The sequence below is a fragment of the Pomacea canaliculata genome, linkage group LG1 (assembly GCF_003073045.1).
Source record: "Pomacea canaliculata isolate SZHN2017 linkage group LG1, ASM307304v1, whole genome shotgun sequence".
NCBI classification, from domain to species: Eukaryota; Metazoa; Mollusca; class Gastropoda; order Architaenioglossa; family Ampullariidae; genus Pomacea; species Pomacea canaliculata.
Genome location: NC_037590.1, coordinates 1,565,971 through 1,585,089, shown reverse-complemented (window position 1 = coordinate 1,585,089; position 19,119 = coordinate 1,565,971). Strand labels below are relative to the sequence as shown.

Here is a 19,119-nt window from a genome sequence, read left to right as displayed (position 1 = left end):
CTTCTGAGGTAAGTCGCTCCTACTCGGTCAGGAGAGTCCAAAGCTACAGGTTATAACAGTTACAAAGAAAAATACATAACTTATACATATCTATTTAAAATATAACAGAAATTCAAAAGTTACAAAAATCCGAAGTACAAAAGAAATGTGATTTCCGCACTTTATTAGGATGATGCAGCCTCCACTTCCCCACACTCTGTGGTCTCGGTCTCGCCACTTGCCGTCTCTCTGGGAAGTGAAGCGCTGCCGGCGACAGTTAATTATGTTGTCTTCTGTTCCAGCTATGTAAAAAAACCATTTTACTCTGTCACCCACACTGTGCTTAGTTCATAACTTGTATGTCACCTTCTGTGACACTCACTAATACTGTTAACCACTTACATCATGACGATTCCACACCGTCTGATTGTTTATACTTGTTGCCCCAGCAACCCGATGTAATACTAACAGAGGGCGAACCAGACATTACAGTGGCCCGCGAGGCGAATACGAGAAGAAAAAAGTGAAATAATTCAGTATCATGTGATCGTGCACACAGTTCCTCCTGCACCCAACCACCTTATAACAACAGTTTTTATTTTGTGTTCCCATGATGCCGCTCTAATCAGGTGTCTGAAGCAAAAACAATTGTGTGTATAGACAATTTCTACTCTGTGGATGAGAAGTGACAGGGCTACGGGAGTTTGGAAGACGTACCATGAGATCGTTGTCGACTTACTTGAACTTTTTCACTGTTGTGCTGAAAGTGTTTAGTTCGTTTATTTAATCTGGCGGGTGGTTGGGGACATTGTGGAGAAACATGATTTGAGAGTCTTTTCACATATCACAGCCTGAACGTGCAAGGAAACACAAACTAATGCATTACTCTTAAAAAGCTAAAATCTTAGGACTATATCTTTGGCACTGTGCTAACTTGGACTGTTGTTAGGACTGGCGGTAAAGTAGTGCTCTATGACATCAGTTGACTATCATCATGTTCATCATGTTCCATGAAGACATGACATCACGGCATCGTCAATGTCCAGACATGGCATTAAGAGCAGGTGTAAAACAGGTGATTTTAAGTATAACACATGCATTCGACAACGTAACTTTATAAAGAATCGTCATTTCAGCCAGTCAGTCCTTTGATCGCCACCTGTGGTTGGGAGGATCACATGGATAGACTAGCAGCTGGCAGGTCCCCCCCCCCTCTTGTCTATTGATGGCGATAGTCAGCAGGTCCTGTACACGACGACCAGTCCAGTCTTGGACCTTCGTTTTTTCCTCTGACCACCGCGGTGAGTGCTATCCTCCAGGCTACTTTGAAGGACAGTCTTTGACAGGGTTTGGTGGCGGGTCACGTGGGCACAAAAGACCAGCTTACGTCGCTTGACTGTTTAAAGTAGAGATTACTGGTGTCCTACGAGTGTGGCCATCTTGTTTCCTACAAAGTCGTTGGTTCTATGTTCTCTGTATGACATCCGGAGCAGCCTTATCAGACACTTGTTCTCCAATACCTGGATTATCCTTTCTGTCTCGGCAGACATAGTTTACGTGTCACATCCGTACAGCAGGATCTGTACTACCAGGGATTTGTTCTGCTGTCACCTCGTGCCATTCCATTCTGTGTTCCAGCATTTGCTCTCAATCTACTTCTCCCTACCTGCCTTCATCATTTTCCTGATGGCGCAGTTCTCTTCTTTGTATATGGTACATGTATCTGCTTCGAGTTTGCTTTTTTCTATCAAAGGCCCTCCTTTGGTCACAGCGATCTAGGATGCCATTTATAACACATGTTCTTTCTTATTCCTTTTTCGCCCAAGAACCGGATGGGCTGTTAACTTCTATAACTTTTTGGTCTTATTTTTTCTCCAAATCAAATGTTTGAGAGTCGCTTCGCTTTCAGATTCTGCTTCAAGTTCGTTAGAACAAGGTCATGGTCGCTACCTATGTCAGCTTCTTGGCACGTCCTCGTCTTGGCCTTGTTGATGTGGATTAGAGAGTCAGCAGGATATAGTCAATTTGCTTATGGACCAATTCGCAGGTGAGTGCTATGTGGTAGTCCTTGATTGCTTGTGGAGGTCTAAGGTGTTGGTTCAGGTGACTCTTGCTCTGCGCAAATTCCAGGAGTCTGATGTCCACCTTTCCCGACCTATTGTTAGCAGGCGTCTGAGCCGACCTTGGCGTTCCCAGTACAAGAAGGATGACCTTTTGGTGACCGGCCTTTACAACCGTCACTACTAGTTAGTAAAACTCGTCCACTCGTGGACTTTGTATCGTATATTTGGATAATGGTTGACATTGTGGGGCTTAGCTGTGACTCTTATGGAGGTAATCAAGTTGTGTAAGGGTGAACAGCTGTTGATGGCTCCCTCCACTTGCAGTGTACGTTGAAGCCGACGACGTTAAACTTCACCAAACACACCGGCTGTTAGATGATGTGTATCCGGCTAAAAGTAGCCTTTAGTAATGATCAGTATGGAATAGATAAAATCTCTCATGAAAAACAATTCCTTGAATCTCATTCAAAATAACCTGCTGTGTTGGAAAGCAACCCGCATCACCGAAAGCAGCACAAGATTGAGAACGAGACCTTTACCAAAATATGAAATATTCACCGTCAATATAGAGACAGGATGAAGAATCACCCAGATAAACGTGAACACACATACATTGGTGTGAGCCACATTGTGCAATGGCTTCTGTGGATGCCTGTATTCTGATCATGTGTGTGACATTAATACTGTGAGGTGAGAGTCACTCATTACATGACAATCTTGTATGTCACACCATGCATGGAGCCATCTAACTGACAGGATAGTGTCATGGAGTGAACACCTTCCAGCAGCCAGGACCAAACCAGGTGTGGGCTGAGCTGTGTGCACGACATTCACTGTCGCGACATTAGCAGCAGTTTCATTGTAATCATGAGCCGACAGTTTACTGACAGCACAGCTCCGTCTGGTGGTGATGCATTGCCCACGTAAACATTCTCCATCCTTTTGTTATTCTTGACCAGACCGCTGTAACAACCGGTAACAGGTGATGTCACAAGGACCCTTCTGGTGTGTGTAAATAATATTGTGAGCGCGTCCAACTTCTACTCTTTTTACAGAACGGCTCTCGCTCACAGAAAGATCCCGGATGTGTCAGAGATGACTGGTATCAACTACAAATAACCTAGAAATCTTGATCAACGAGAACACGTTGTCGATACATGCAGAGACCGATACATACTAATATTTTACATAAGTATACCGAATAGCTGGCCTATAGCTATAACTATAGTTTAACGATAAACCGCGGTTGGAAGCCTTAAAGCCAACGTTTATTCCAGGAAGAGGTCGACCTTTGGTAATGGCCTTCTTTGAATGCTGCCAGCAAATGTGACTATTTATAATTCGTAAAAAAGCAGTATAATGCATTACTCGCATATTAAATGTTTGACTCACTCGACCGTTGGGAACTTCGTGCTCAGTTGTGTAAACACAGGCAGACAGTAGACGGAGACTGAAACCTCAAAACCGTGTGAGCCTGTAGTAAGCTCACAGCCAGCGGTCAAGAAGAGTGACGCCCACTGTCAGTGGTTACACTCCCGAGAAATCCAGGAATGTCACAAAACAAACTCCGGTAAATACAGTTGACTGCTAGATGGCGGGCTAGTCGCGCCTGTAATATATAATAACAAGCATATAAAGGTCTCCTACTATTAACTGCGACTCGCGCAATACAACGCGTGGTTACATACACAGTCCAAACCTTCTGTGCACGACTAACTCGCGGCCTGTCTCTTGTCGGATTTAAACTAGACAACACTCAATCTTTTAAAACCCAAAATGCTGCCTGTGCGTGACCTTATGGTCTTATTTGTTATTTTATACTTAATCATTATAAAAAATCTCGACTCGCTAGAGGACGTCCTCGTGCCTGCTTTTTTGTCATGTTGATGTTTATAGCGATTTGTGGAGAATAAAAACCAAAGATACAAAAAAACCAGTTGCGGAAGTGATTGACAAGGTCTGCTGCCTCTTGATTTTACTTCTCATATAAAAGTTATTTTGCTTAGAAAACAAACTAAGAAGAAGTTTGCATTACAAAACTCGAGATATTGGAAACTACTGTTCTAGAGTTTTTCGGAAGATCCTCATTTCTTATCTCTATAGTGATATTTTAGTCCTGTTGAAGAACAAACTTTTGAAAACCGTCAATGTCTTAGAAAACTCGCGCTGCTTCCAAATGGCGGACCTCATGGAAGCTGTCAATAATTAGTCCACACCTGAGTTACAGCAAAGCTCTTTATAAAGGGATTACTGGGCATACTTGAAGAACTTCTACTACGACAAAATCCAGTCACACAATCATTTCCATCAGTTCACTTGAAGAATAAGTTTAAAATACCTAAAATATCTAAAATAACCGTTGTTGGCATGTCTCTAACGATCTATTATATATATATATTAACCTTTTTGTTTAACTAATATGACGGGCGTAATCTAAGCACCAGCCATTTTTAGTCATACTTTTTAAAATTATACTTGTTAATTTTTTTTAGCTATTTTGTGGATAGGTCAAACTAATTCCATTTAGCCGTTTACCTCTCTCTTTGCTGCTGTCCACGCGTCTTCGCAGTCCAAGTAATATTTACTAATACTTCACTCTATGTGATAATCATAAAATAAGCCGTACTTTTGACACAGGGGAAGATTCGATGAAATGACAGAATTAAACAAATATCGCATTTTATTTGTTGACCCAGCGCTGGATCTAGTGGGAGGCGGGCCCTTGGGCAAACAGTTGTGGGTCTTCTCCAGACCAGCATAACATCGGGCGATAATAAATGATAGTGTTGTGATACTGTCAATACTGTATTGGCTTCCGAAAATAGTTATAATGGTATTAATAATAATGGAGAGCAGAAAAATGTCATTCTAGTGAATTCACGGTCATAAACATGTCACGTACAGCTTTCTGATAGGAGGAAAGCCGAACAGGGAGGGTTGACTGCTTGTTTTACGCCGCGCCAGCCACTATGGCTATATCACGATCAGAGAAGTAAACATGCATTAAAATGTTTAGAAACAAATCCCTGGTGATATAATAATAACAACCTAAGCAATAAAAGCCTACAGAAGAGGCAAGAATAACATAAAAGTGTAGGTAGTGGGCAAAAGACGGGTGTTGTAACTTAAAAATGATGATAAAGAACTATTCTCTATATAAACGAAAAAATATCTGACAATGGGACGGATCTCAAAGTGTCTGCTGTAAAAAATTACTGTCGGATGTTCTGGAGACCAGAACAATTTATTAAAACATGTACAGCTGTAAATATTCCACGATTCCAAAGACATTTTGTTTATTGTTTCGTCGTTCGTGTTATTTGCTTGTTCTTTTGTCCCTCATATGTTTCCCCTGTCTCCTCTTTGTTAAGCACTATGAGTATGAACCTTAGTATGTGGTATGTCAATTTTGTATTTATCATTATCATTATTTGTGGACAGTGTGTGATGCTGTCATCCCTCTCTGTATGTCCGCGCGTACTGGTGCGTGTTTTAAAAGGAAGTAAATGGAAGTAACTACAAATTCTATAATCGATGTATTCAGAGTCGGATGCAGATGCTACTATTGTTATTGTTGTCAAATCATGTAATATCCGTCAACTCCTATTTTACACTTTCTATGTGCCTGACATAAAGCTTCGTTGCATTATGTATATAACTCGAGTTGCTAACTTCTATCTGATGTATCTGTGCCGCTTCGCATTCTCTATGATTAGACAGGCAAACAGCAGGTAAATGTCGAGGACATTATGTCGCGGTATAGAACTTTGGCTTAAAATCAATTAATGTAAGACACAATTATTGTTATTTCTTGGGTTGGTTCGATTGTTTATAGGTTCGTACGAGCTTGCTTTCATGTGTTTACATCGACGTTCTCAGTACTATTGTTTTCCTAGGTCACTCAAAGCCACTCCTACCGCGCACTTTAATGAGATAGTAACAAAGTCACGTGACTCACGTTGAAGTCCGTCTCCCGGCCGCTGGCACACCCTGACGTAGACAACGTAGTGTCACGCATGGTGTCAGAGGACAGCCCGAACAACAGAGATAATGGCGGAAGTCCTGGACTTTTTTCCACAATTTGATCGCAGTTCGTCACACGTGGTTGGTCGCCATTGCACACAACACAGAACACGTTTTGGCGCAACCTGCTGTCGGGAATCGTGACACGGTAAATGTCGGATAGCTTCAGACAACCATCTTTAATGTTCCTGTCGTAGGCCTCCCACCTGCCTGTTGTGTTACAGGTAGAGATCACGTTTGATAAATAACTGGCTGTCGTAGTACACTTCAAAAGATTTGCATCTTCCAGTGGGTTGTACAGAACATTACAGGTGGTGTGACTACCTGCCGAGGCCTGACGCATGAGTTCAACTTCTGACCTTGCTGTGTACACGTACTGGAATACTTTACACGACACCTCTCGTGTCCATGTCACCAGTGAGGTGGCCCGGTGACACGCGGCGCAGTCCTTGTTCCTGAAGGTTCTCTTGGTCTTCACGTCGGTCACGAGGCGAGTCATGGTCCAGTCACTCACACCTTCTTCACAGTTCTTCTTGACATCATCTGATACCCAGGAGTCTGGACAACTAACAATAACTACAAGCTTCTTCACGACGCAATCTACACGATACATGGGATTTAACATGGAGACACTTTCCGAGCAGCACCGATCAGACAAGGAATTACAAACGCCAGCACAATGGCAAGGGAAGCAACCCATCAGTTTACACTTCGGAATACGCATAGTTCGAGTCTTCACGGGCAAGTAAGAAAGCCCGTCCCACAGTAACAGGTCAGTGATTTTTGGACTGTCGTAAATCTGGTCACAGTAAGCGTCTAAATACTCTTCTGGTGACTGAGAAGTTTCCTTCCACGTGTAATTTTCCACAGAAATCTCGGTAAAGGTCGTCAGCATCCCTTGTCTGGCTACACCTGTGGTAACGGCTATCCCCTCACTGACCTCAGAAGCTCGATTTGTCAGCAAAGATGTGCCATTGCAACTAGATGACCCCAGACTACAGTCGCCATTGACCACCAAACACCACACAGACAGAAAGACGAGGACTAACAGAGCGGAGACCCGTGAAGTGCAAAGCCTCATAGTAAAGGACACCGCGAGCATCTTCAAGTCTCTCTGATCGCTGTTGAAAACACCGGAAGAAATGTGGGCAGGTCGCTCTTTCCCAGAGAATATATAGCAAACGGGAAAATTTCCTTGAAAGTAAAAAAATATTGAAATTGTTTCTTTATTACTTATCATACTCCAAACATAAAAAATTATACCTTATTATAGTCCATCTAGGAATTTTCTCAGAATGATTTCTGACTCGTGCGATAATAGGTTACTCTGGGTGTGATCACGTACTCGAATTGTGTATGTGTGCGTGCGTGCATTTTCCTCTAAAAACTTACAATTATTTTTGCCTTCTTCATTCTTATGTGGGCAAGCGCGTGCACATACAAACACAGTCATCTAATTACACGCACTCAGCCAAAGAGACCTCGTGTGAGATATTATTGACAGATTGGTATAATTATCTGTTGAGCATCTGGATGTTCACACACGACTATCTGACCAGGAATCTTGAAAATTTTGCTTTTTTTTTTCCTTTGTTTTTTTTTCTGTCTGAAGAACAAGGAAAAATAATAGATTTTATGTTTCAAAAATTTCTCTTTAATGTTCTGGGTGTTTTTGTTTTTCTTAAGGATGCTATTTGTTATAATTTCCCGACCATTGTCCAGAAGTTCTTTCTCTGTAATTTCTCAGCTGAAAATATTAATTAAAGTTATGTCCTCGGTAATTTCACTGTAGCTGAAAAAAACATCTTGATTTTGATCGACGGCAGCAGCCCCTCCCTGGCGACTTGCTTATTAAAATCCAGGTCACGATCACGCCCTCAGTGGTACCGTCCTATTAATTACTTACTAGACTGGTAGTTGAACACTAATGAGTCCAAAGACATACCTACATCAATGGTTTAGAGAATTTTTAACACGCCCCTCCGCTGGTAGGAGAACTTTGATAATCTACAATAATCTCTGATCCCTAGTGATGGTATGTTGCTGTTTAGTAGAGGAGCTCGCGGTCTCCACTCAGTATAGGGTTTACATTCTGCAGAACTGAGGAAACAAAAATACAGGTACATGTAAACTTTAGCATCATAACCAGTTATATCTATAGTTTATCAATTTTAATAAAGCATTTGATTGTATTACGAGAGATGAACTGTGTAATATGCTACATAACAATGGTATTCCAGGCAAGCTACTGACGGCAAGTAAGAGCATGTGTAATGTAGTCACAGCTAGTGTTCGTTTGGGCCGTCATCTGATTCACTATTGAAATGTCATAGGGTGTGAAGCAATGGGTTTGTAGTCCTAAATTATTCTTACTATTTATTAATGAGTTTACAATCGAAATCCGTGCAAAAGGTCTACATGGTATTCAGATTAGTCCAGAGTTAATCCAGTTAATTCTCTTTTTATTTGAAGACACTGTTGCTGTATTTTCTTATACAGTGACTGGCTTACAAAATCAGTTAAATGCTCTATGTAGAAGAGCACAACATTTGGACCTAGTTGAAAATATGAAGAAATCTAATGTGGTTATTTTTAGGAGTGGAAGTCACGTTGCTAGACAAGAAAATGGTATTATGATGGTGTAAAATTGGAAATAGTTAATAGTTATAAATATCTAGGAATAATTCTGTCAACACGCTGTGTTTTCATATGCCTTCAATAACTTATCAGCAAAGACAAATACAGGAGCAATTGGAATTTAAAAGGTTCTTTGGAGCCTTGAACATTGTTTTACCTTTTTTTTCAAATGGAATTATTTGTGGTGAATGGTGTAGATACGATTGTTTGGAAATGCTTATGTGAAATTGCACACTAGTTGAAAGTTGTAAATTTTCCCTCAGTAGAATTCAAAAAAAGTATTAAATACGTTGTTAAATATGCAAAATAATAAAAAAGTCACTTGGGTTAACAACATCATATCAGCCCTTTATCTATATAGGTTTCTATTTGTTATAGAGTGTCAGGGGGTGGGCAATGCTAAGCAGTTCTGAGGACAATTCAAGTTGAGATTTATAGACTTTAGAACAACACAGGCATGGTAAAATATCTAGTAGTGACCGATTTCATTCTACAACTCATTTAAGTCTTCTTTAGTGCTAAGTACTTAACTGACATTAAACATGTTGCTATAAGAAAGTCACTAGTACTGTTCAGGCTAAGAGTTACAAAGGTTACCTGCCATAAGCAGCGGTACAGCAATTTGTTTACTGCCTCCTCACAATGCTCCCATTGCAAGTGTAGAGACTGAGTTACACTTTGTGTTCGTGTGCACAAACAAACATCTACGACTGCTGTATCTTCCTAAACCCACGTGTAAGTATCCTTCTCAGTTGCATTTATCCATTTTATTTGAAAGCATTTATCTAAAGTTAATCAAAGTGTTGCCTGCTGTCTGTACAAAGCATTACAGATTAGCTTGCAAAGTACTGATATTGTTCATAACAAATCAATGTCTGCTGTGTGTTGCAGTATTCCATGTTTTTTTTTAGCCGAAACGTGAATACTGGCCTCGGGGAACTGGGCAAGTGAGCGAGAGTTGTTAGGAATAGGTCGGCAGGGATTATCGCCCTTACCCGTGTGTGTGTGTGTGAGCGAGGCTGCTGCGTCGTGGTCTGGCGTCATAATCCGACGTCATAATTTGACGCAATTTTAGATTTTACGTAGGTAGAAAAAAAAAAAAGGATGATGGCAGACGACAGAAAAAAGAGACAGGCTGCGAGCCGTGTGAGCGGAAAGTTTTGCTCTGGAACGTGTGAGTTGTTCCAGAAGAATTATTCGAGGACGTCAGCCAGGTGTCTGCCGAGACAGCACCTACGATTTCAACTCCTAAAAAGTGTGGATTATTCCAGAATGTTTATTCTCAGACGATTACTCCGGGAAATGTGGATGTGTGTGTAAGTGTGAATCTTCCGGGACAGAATCCAAACTGTAAGTAGGAATTTGGGGAACTATTCAAAAAAAAAACAGTCGACTAATTTAATTGAATGACGCCGAATGAAAGACATTTATGCCGTTGTTATGCTGTATATGATTTGCAATAATGTATGTGTTTACTGTTTAATGTTGAGTTGTATATATTTCGTTGCCCACGTCAAATCTCTGTGATATCTGAGTGAAAGAACAGTGTGGGGACGTGTGTACATAGTGCAGTGATTTCGAGTGATGTGTGACGTTGAGATTTGAACGCGTCCCTGACAAGAATTAACATCTATACTCACTACCCACGTCAACATGAGTTACAGGGAACCACGCTACAATACTCACACGTCCATCACACACTACCACGTGGCGCACGAGCCCCCAGCCCTGCTGTTCCCCGAACACAAAACTCGACATGTGATGTAACGTATAACAAATATTTATTTAACATAAAAACATACAAATACAAACAATAAAAAGACACTTCTGGTACTTCCACTATTCCAGTGCTGTTACCTCTCTACCTCTGCTATTCACTGTCACATGCGCATCAACTGAGCTCTGATGTCAAAGCTGTTTTTATATCAGAGGGTCCACGATGATGGTTTGATGAAGAACAATACTTCGGCCGACAGTCACTGCACCCGGTGTCGCCACTACGAGGAAGGCTGCATAAAATAGGGTAGGTTCATGCATTCTACAAATGCTTGTTTTTTATTTACATCTCGGAATATTTAGCTGCGATGCATATGTATTTGTAAGTGAGAGAGACCATCAACACTGTATTTCTCTTATCCCTTACGCTTGAAACTCAGAGACCATGCACAAAGGGTAAGTCTTCTAAATTATGACAAGGGCAGCAGATGTTGTGAACACTAGGAGCTGAAGCCACAAAAATAAACAAGTACAAAGAACCATCCGGTAATCCCTTTTAATTGCTTTTACCCACAAGAACTGTGTTGATGTAAAGTGTCGACTGTAACATATTTCTAAACCGATGGATGCTTGAACCCAAATTGCTGTTCACGTGACCAAAGCCTTGTGTTGACGTAGGGGGCGCGAGTTGTAAGTTGGTGAGTGTCACACTGGGGAACATTCACTGAGGACAGTGTGCGCATGACTATTTGTAACACTGCAAAACTTGCAAATATATAAATGAGAGATCAATGATACACATTGTATCTACAGTATAAGTATAACAGTATTTCTCTAAATCTCTGTGGTTTAGTCGGGGATACAGAGTATAATGGCGAGTATAATCTTTGGTGTCCTGATGAACAGTTGCTTGTAACAGTTTATGTAAGGTTTCAAACTCGCTGCTACAAGGTCTGTCAATGGCTGACATGTTGACCCTGCCATCTGCAGACACTAAGTCTCGTTACAATAAGTATGCGAGTCAAAATTATTGTGATAATAAACATAAATGAAAGTGTTTGTGTGTACACAGAAACAGTAATAATGCAAATATTGATAAGACAGTGTTATGAAAGGAATTAAATGTAATTTTTATAAAGCGTATAAACATATTTTCATATTTAAATGACCCTATATTCTTTAGATATTCTGTAGAGTTGCTGATTTTTTTTAAATAACATAAAAAGGTCCAATGGAAAGTAAAACATTTATCTGATGACACCGTGGAAATTATTTTTTGTCAACACTGATTGAATCAACATATCCAACAGCTGCTGCTGTGTAGACAGAGATTACGGAAAGCTCCCTCTTTATTCTACCTGCCAGTCTGTACATGCTGTACATGCCACTCTGAGCATGCTAGTCTCTACATGCCACTCTCTAAATTCCACTCTATGCTGGTTTTTACTTGACAGTCTCTACATACTATTCTCCACATGCCAGTCTCAAAATGGCACTATGAACGTGTCACGCTCTACATCCCAGTATAAACATGCCGCTCTATTCATGCCAGTCTGTACATGTCAGTCACTTCATACCACTCTCTACATGCCACTACCTACATGCCACTCTCTAAATGCCAAACTCTACAGTCCAGTCGTCAAGTCAAGAGATCAAGGACAGGGCGAGAAGCACGTGACACTGCGGTGTGCTGTTCGTCAAAGCTCAATGCCTCATCTGACAAGGCGTCCGTCGAGTTTGACTGGTTGACAGTCACTTGTGTTTTGTAAAACAGACGTGAGCAGAATATGCCCGACATTCGACTGATTCGTCACTGCGCATGCTCAGACGAACAGGCACGTGACCTCTCGCTGTCTCTACCCACTCCTCCTTACAGTTGCGCGCCCTTGAGGCTGCAACCCATGGACACAATCAAGCTTCACAATCAAATTTAACTCACTAACATAGACATTAACATTTCAAACACTTGTGAAACTTTCACAAAGACTCCCTTTTGCTTAGTTATGTGAATTTATGTAAGTAATGAAAATTATTGTCTTATTTCATCCTTGGAGACGTTTTCAGCTCATTTTCTGATATAAGAATTGCAGTCTATAAATAGTTTTTATTTCCTATACAAACATATTTACTTTTTTCGGACATCAACATTAGTGGACGTTATAGGTTTTTGCTGTCCGCTCCTCGTTTCTCTGCTTCCGTCATAATTACTCCTACGATGGAAATAATTCATTATTTAAGCTAACACATCAAGGATGCCAAAACAACAATTTGAAGGTGCTCCTCAGACTACGATTTTTGTTCCAAGCTGTGAATAGTAGACACAGCGTCAACAATAGTTGACGAGAGTTTGTCGGTTGTCGACCGTGTGTTCGACGTGACGTCATCACGGTACCCGACACGTGTGTACAGCAGCATGCGCACGCGCCGAGTAGTGACGTAAGAGATTAACAGAAGAACTCCTTGCCCGCCATTAGCTAGGATGGACAGACCGCGCAGCCAGTCCAGATCAAGACCTTCTGACAGGAGCGACAGCGTCCACATGACGCCGGTAAGCATCGACAGGCGCGCGCACACCCACACGTGCTGGTAGGTCTCCTGCCTGGAGTCCGAGTGTGGCTTGAGTTTCGTCACCTCGTGGATTCGCCTGAGTGTCAGCAAGAACAGCACCAGGTTGAGCACCACAATGACAGAGAGTGGCAGCACCATGGCCGTTCCCACCAGCAGCTGCGAGCTCAGAAAACAAGACTCGCTGCTGTAGCCGATAGACTCGCCTTTCGATTGCACGTACGAGACAGCGACTACTAGCGCCACCACGACAGCCGGAAGTAAGATGGACACTGCGATGTTTTGCGTGGTTTCCCAGATCAACGACCTGGACTCGTGGCGAGTTTTGGCAGAGAACACCTGGAACATGTGCATGGAACACACGACCATCCAGCAAAAGACGCTCAGCCAAGCCTCGTGAACTAAGATCCCCAGGGCCTGGCACCACACTCCAGAGGTCTGAAGGTTTGACGCCAGCATCAGCGCCACCTGCGCGACGAAGAGAGCGGCACACGTGCCCATCACGTTTAGCCCCGGCTGCGTGCGCAGCGCCGGAAGTAAGGCGTAGACAGCAAATGTGAGGAACACGCAGAGAATAGACATGGGGATGGCGATCCAGGACAGGAGGTGTTGCCACAGCGGGGAGGACCTGATCTTAGGGACATGCTTGAGGGCTTCTAATGTTTCTATGCACACGTTGAGCACTTCGTTCTCCTCCAGACTCACGTACAACAGACTGTCTAACTCCGCCTCCTCATGTTCGCTTACCACGACCAGTCTTTTCTGGCCATCTGCCCCCTCCCTTATCATGAACTCGTCCCTCGAGAGTTGGACATAGGCGCATAAAAGTAATGAGTTCATTTTAATTTTCAAGGATTCTTGAACGTTCTTTTTAATTGTTAAGAAATCTCGAACTTCGGAAATATCATTTCTTGAAGGAGGGATTCTCACTAGTGCATTTAAAAGCCTTATTCGTCGCGTTTCCGCTACATACGGGCCTTTCAACGCGTCTTGAGCCCATGTGCTATAGGCATTTTTGTAGATAGTCACATTTTTTTCAACTGTCGTGGTGTTTTGGGGCGATTCTATATCGATGTGCTGAATGAGAGTTACTTTCTCTATAAAATCTATCCTCTGCACAATCCAACTATCAATGAGGAGATTCTGAACTAAGAAACCCTCTGCAATGTCCCTTTTTATCTCCCTTGACGCTGTTATGTCCCCTGTAAGCATTATTTTGAGTATCTTTGCCTGATCTGTAGAGTTAGAAAGAAATAACTCTAAAGTGACATTTAAAACATATTCAAAAGCATAGTTTTGAGTCTTGTTTTCGAGTTGCCGTTGAAGTTGCAGCATCAGCTCCTCGAAAGATTGTTTCCTAGATATGTTCAAGGCGAGTTCCGTGGTGGGAACGAGGCTGATGTTCAGCTTGTAAATCAGGCCCCGGATATTCGCCAGCGCCGTGCTGCACGTGCTGTTCTCCGAGTCCAACAACTTGCCGCCCGGGCAGGTCAGGTTGCGACACACGCCCTGCGGAAGAAAACCTGAGGTCAGTGACACAAGTTCTCACAAATTTATGACATTTCGTAGACCGACGATAGATCAGTAATAAGCCAAGAGGTAGACCATGATAGTACTAGCAGAGTCACACCTTACCTTGTGCTTATAACAGACGTGGATGTGTGTACCTACCGACCTTCTGTTGTTCTTTTCTTTCGTTTTTTTTTCCTCAAGAAATAAAATCCAAGTAGCCACTTCTATAACTCCTACCTTTTCCTTTCCGGGCAAAACAAAATGAGGAAAACTACACTTCAAAAGACATAGTTGCTTTTCTCAAGAAAGTCATGTTTTGTGACCTCAGAATTGTCTACGTTGCTAAATCATTAGTAGTCATTGGAATAATAACGAGATATTTACTCCAGACACCTGTGGCTGGGGACAGACTCTTGTCGACTGTGGGCGATAGTCAGCAGGTCCTGTACACGACGACCAGTCCAGTTTTTGACATTCGCAAGTCAGTTCTTCCTCTGGTCACCGTGGCGTCGACTACCCTCCAGGGTGCCTTGAAGGACAGTCTTCGACAGGGTGTCGTCCAAGTCAGATGACCAAAGAATACCAGCTTACGTAGCTGGACTGTGGGAGGTAGAGGTTCCTGGTGTCCTACTAGTGTGGCCATCTTGTTTCCTACAAAGTCCTGGTGTGTTTTCTCAGCACTGAGCACTCTTCATATCAGCGGCTGTACTGTCGGTATAACCAAAGACAGTGGCGGACTGGCCAGTCGGGCATTTGGGCAATGCCCGGTGGACCTATTTTGTTCTATAGAATAATATTATAGACCTATTTTAGTGAGAAGGGCCGCTCTTTTAATAATGTTTGGGCCGCTGTAAAGCTCGAGTCCGCCCCTGACCAAAGATAACTATCTCCTCACTTAAGTGAAACCAAGTGTGAAGATCGTTTGTGATGCTGACAGCAAACGTCCCTCTCTAAACGTAAATCAGTTTGGTGAAGGGACCATCCTTTACTTCTGAGTGAATTAGATACAATAAAGTTCATTGTGATTTGACCTTTGCTACTTATTACTATGTATTTTGTGTGTATTACGAGTGTTAGTCTGTATCATGCCGATGTGCGTCTCGTACTGTTCAGTTATAAAAGATACGATGAAGTGGCTAGTTACGAAAACTGTCATTTCTCTCTTGCTGCTCAAGGTTAGGGCTGTGAATGACAAAATATCTTTGCACTTTCTCTGCACTTAGAGAAGAGGCAGAGACATCAAGGTACAGTGTATGTATACAGATGTCACAGACCAGCTTTCTATTTTTATTTTATTTTAAAATGAGAATGGAAAACGTAGGCAGATGGGTTGTGTTATGCGTGAGAGTGTTTGGGTGTGTGCGTGGGTGTGAGTGTCGGAGCGTGTGCGGACGTTTTGCCGACGGACGTTTCGCCGCCGGACGTTTCGGAGCCGGACGTTTTGTCGACTGGACGTTTCGCCTCTGGACGTTTCGGAGTCGGACGTTTTGCCGACCGGCGTTTCGCCGCATTATGTCAGAGAGAGAGAGAGAGAGAGTTTACTTACTTCTCAAAGAATGAAAGTAACTACTAGATTACACAATAATTCTTTATTTCAAACAAATTTTACACACAGACTTCACAGACAGTTCACTTTGATTGTCACAGATTATGCGCAACAGCTTTGAGAAAAAACATTGATACAATGGCGAGAGAAATGTGTGAGCTAACGGTTCACATGAGGAGGGATAGGATTGTGAGAGAGAGTTCCCTGATACATTGATACAATGGCGAGAGAAATGTGTGAGCTAAGGGGCGTCACACACTTGACTTCGGCTAAAGGTCCCGCGTGAAATGCCGAAATGAAGTGCCCCGCGCCCAAACGTCCGGCGGCGAAACGTCCGGTCGGCAAAGCGTCCGGCTCCAAAACGTCCGGCGGCGAAACGTCCGTCGGCGAAAAGTCCGTGTACCGTGTCGGAGTCTCTTTATGTCGGGCGCTTTTTGTTTGATGTCAAGGCGTCAGCGAGGGGCTGCACTGGTGTCGATGATGAAGATTAGGATGGAGGGAGCAGAAGAGTGAGTTTTGCTGCCTGTCTTTTGTCCTTGACGGTTTTTTTGTTTTGTTTTGTTTTGTTTTGTTTTGTTTTGTTTTGTTTTGGCAGCGCTGTGTAGTGTCCTGACCGGACCTAAAGTTGAAAACCAGGTAAGAAAAGTGTAAATAATTCACGTGAAACCTGTGAGGGTGAGTCTGCCTCAGTTTTGATTTTGTTTCAATCTATGTTTTTGATTATGTTTTCAATTAGCGAATATTAAATTAGTGAAATAGTTAAATTGAATGATTTTCAGATTTTTTCATATGTTCTGTCCAGGTTTTTATTTCATTTTCTTCCTGTATCTATGTTCGTCGTTGGCTGGTGTGTCGGATGTAACTGAACTCCAAGAGTGGAGGCAGCTGGGCAAAGACTGGTATGTATCGGGTTTCTTTGTTGGAAGCCGTGGACCTGACGCAGACACTTCAACAGCAGACTTGTAGGACTTACTGTTATTATTTTAACGCATGGTTAATCATCTTAATCATTTTGCTTGTTGATTTTTTCTAATGGTAAATTATTTCTTAAACTCATATTTTGTTGGTGTTTACATCTAGTTCGAATACGTTGTAGAGCTGTACGTGACAACAGACATAAATAGACAGAAAGACATGTAGCCATATTATGTGTTTACTCAACATGCTAAAATGTTCGTGCACGAAAATGTTCATACACATGCACTCACGTGCATCACATTCCAATGACATGATGTTAATGACACTTAATAAACATTTAGTTGTAAACACTCTCATCCGAATGCACGCACCAGTCTCCTCCCAACACCAAACACACAACAGGTTGACTGACATAAACCGCGGTTTATTAAGCTAACTGTGGTGGACATGTTCAGTTCCTTTACTTTGTAGTTTAAGAGGTAATGTAGTATATTTCACACTGATACAACTACAAAATCATCTAACACTAGAAGGAAAAATGAAAGATTGGAAGATTCCAGAGGTTCAATGGTAAAAAAATGGTAAGTCTCAGAAGCTGGTTATATCTGTTATAAGAGAAACAGACGGAACAAGTGTGTGTGTGTGAGAGAGAGAGAGACTTACACGTTTAGAAAGAAGATACAGATGGAAGGGAAAGAAGCAAGCCATCCACATAGCGGGACCCACAAAAAAACGAGCAACACCCAGATTCCTCAAGCCTTATATAAGGGACAGTGTGCAGAGAGAAAATACCTACAAAACCTTGATTGGGAGGGCTGCAGCATCTGCAACAACAGATGAAGGAGCAATGCTAAAAGAAACTTCAATTTAAAAGTAAAAGAATCAGCTCAATGCTTTGTGCATTCCCTATCTATTTTCGTTTTTCTCCATTCACTTTGCATCGTCAGTCTACCTCCTCCTGATTATGTTTTAACATCTTCTCCCAGTCAGACAGCCACTTGATTCGGAAAGCGAGGAGCCTACCTGCAAGGTTGTCAGAAGCTAAGACCAGTTAGCATTGATGTAAAGAGTGAGACACTGATGTCAAAGGTCTGCATTACTTGGTATGTTTTTTAATCCACACTGTAACACCCTGCATGTTGTTGCTGTTGTTGTTCACATTGTTCTTGCTGTCACATAGAAATTTCAAACACGATCGGTCTGTATGAAGAGTTGTATGTTAAAGGTTAACCCAATTGTTTTTCTAAAAACATGGTTTAAATCACTAGAAAATTAATAATTTTTAAAATGCACTAATTCTTAAAATCTACTAAACTATTAAAGGGATACTCAAGGCTTGTGCTAAGGCTGTGGCGACGGTCAAACGTTTAAAAAATATATTTAGTTACAATTACAGAGCACGCGAGCAGCACAGGAGAAATAAAGGATTCTGTTCTCACTGAATTACCACTTATTAGCACTATGTCGGTTGCCGATGTTTATAAAAATTGAAAAAATCCAGGGAAATCAACCCTTGTGTCCTTCCGCCGAGTAACCACGATAGCTTCCCGAGATGGAAGACTTGTCTCCTTATGACGTCAGTCTCTGAATGAAGTGTCTGTGGTCATTGGGAAGATTTTGTTAGATTAGTGATATCCACACTAATCTACAATCAAGATGGCTTGGAGCATAATACGTCCCACTCTTTGGGCTCCCAAAGCTTTTTCGTACTGGGATCGAGCCTTTCTATGGGTATGACCCACTCGTTTTGTATCGCCTTGTCTTTAGGAAACTAATGAAAAGAAAATTTTCACTCTTTTCCCATCTTTTCGTGGCAATCGGGTGCAGCACATTCTCGAGGCATGGTTCTCACTATGGAAACCACATGTCATAGGGTCACGTGACGGCGAACGAGACTTCGTGGAAGCAAAAAAAAGAGTCCCGTGTCATTTCTCTTATTAAACACAACATTCTACTAAAAACCTTCAACGTTTTCCACATGAACATACATATAGATTCTAAGCAATTTTATTTTGCCTTTAGAATCCCTTTAAGGAACGCAGTTTTTGACCGCATTTGCAAGCGAGGTTATAATTAGGTCATTTCCGGTGACCTCAAAACAATGTATTGTTAAGTAAAACTAATGACAGTACTATTAACCTGTCTGCTGCTTTAAAGTTT

General features: G+C 42.0%; 1 protein-coding gene and 1 long non-coding RNA gene across 2 annotated transcripts; one reads left to right on the top strand and one right to left on the bottom strand.

Moving 5' to 3' along the window:
• Positions 1-11,876: 11,876 nt before the first annotated feature.
• On the bottom strand, positions 11,877-13,682 carry LOC112576577 (adhesion G protein-coupled receptor L3-like; the record flags this gene model as incomplete). Its single annotated transcript, XM_025259142.1, has 1 exon — positions 11,877-13,682. A coding segment is annotated over one exon (978 nt), but the record flags the coding sequence as incomplete, so codon positions are not given.
• On the top strand, positions 13,683-17,180 carry LOC112569336. Its single transcript, XR_003100374.1, has 4 exons — positions 13,683-14,511; positions 15,671-15,739; positions 16,491-16,550; positions 16,844-17,180. It is a non-coding gene; the product is annotated as an uncharacterized LOC112569336 (long non-coding RNA).
• The last annotated feature ends 1,939 nt before the right edge of the window (positions 17,181-19,119 follow it).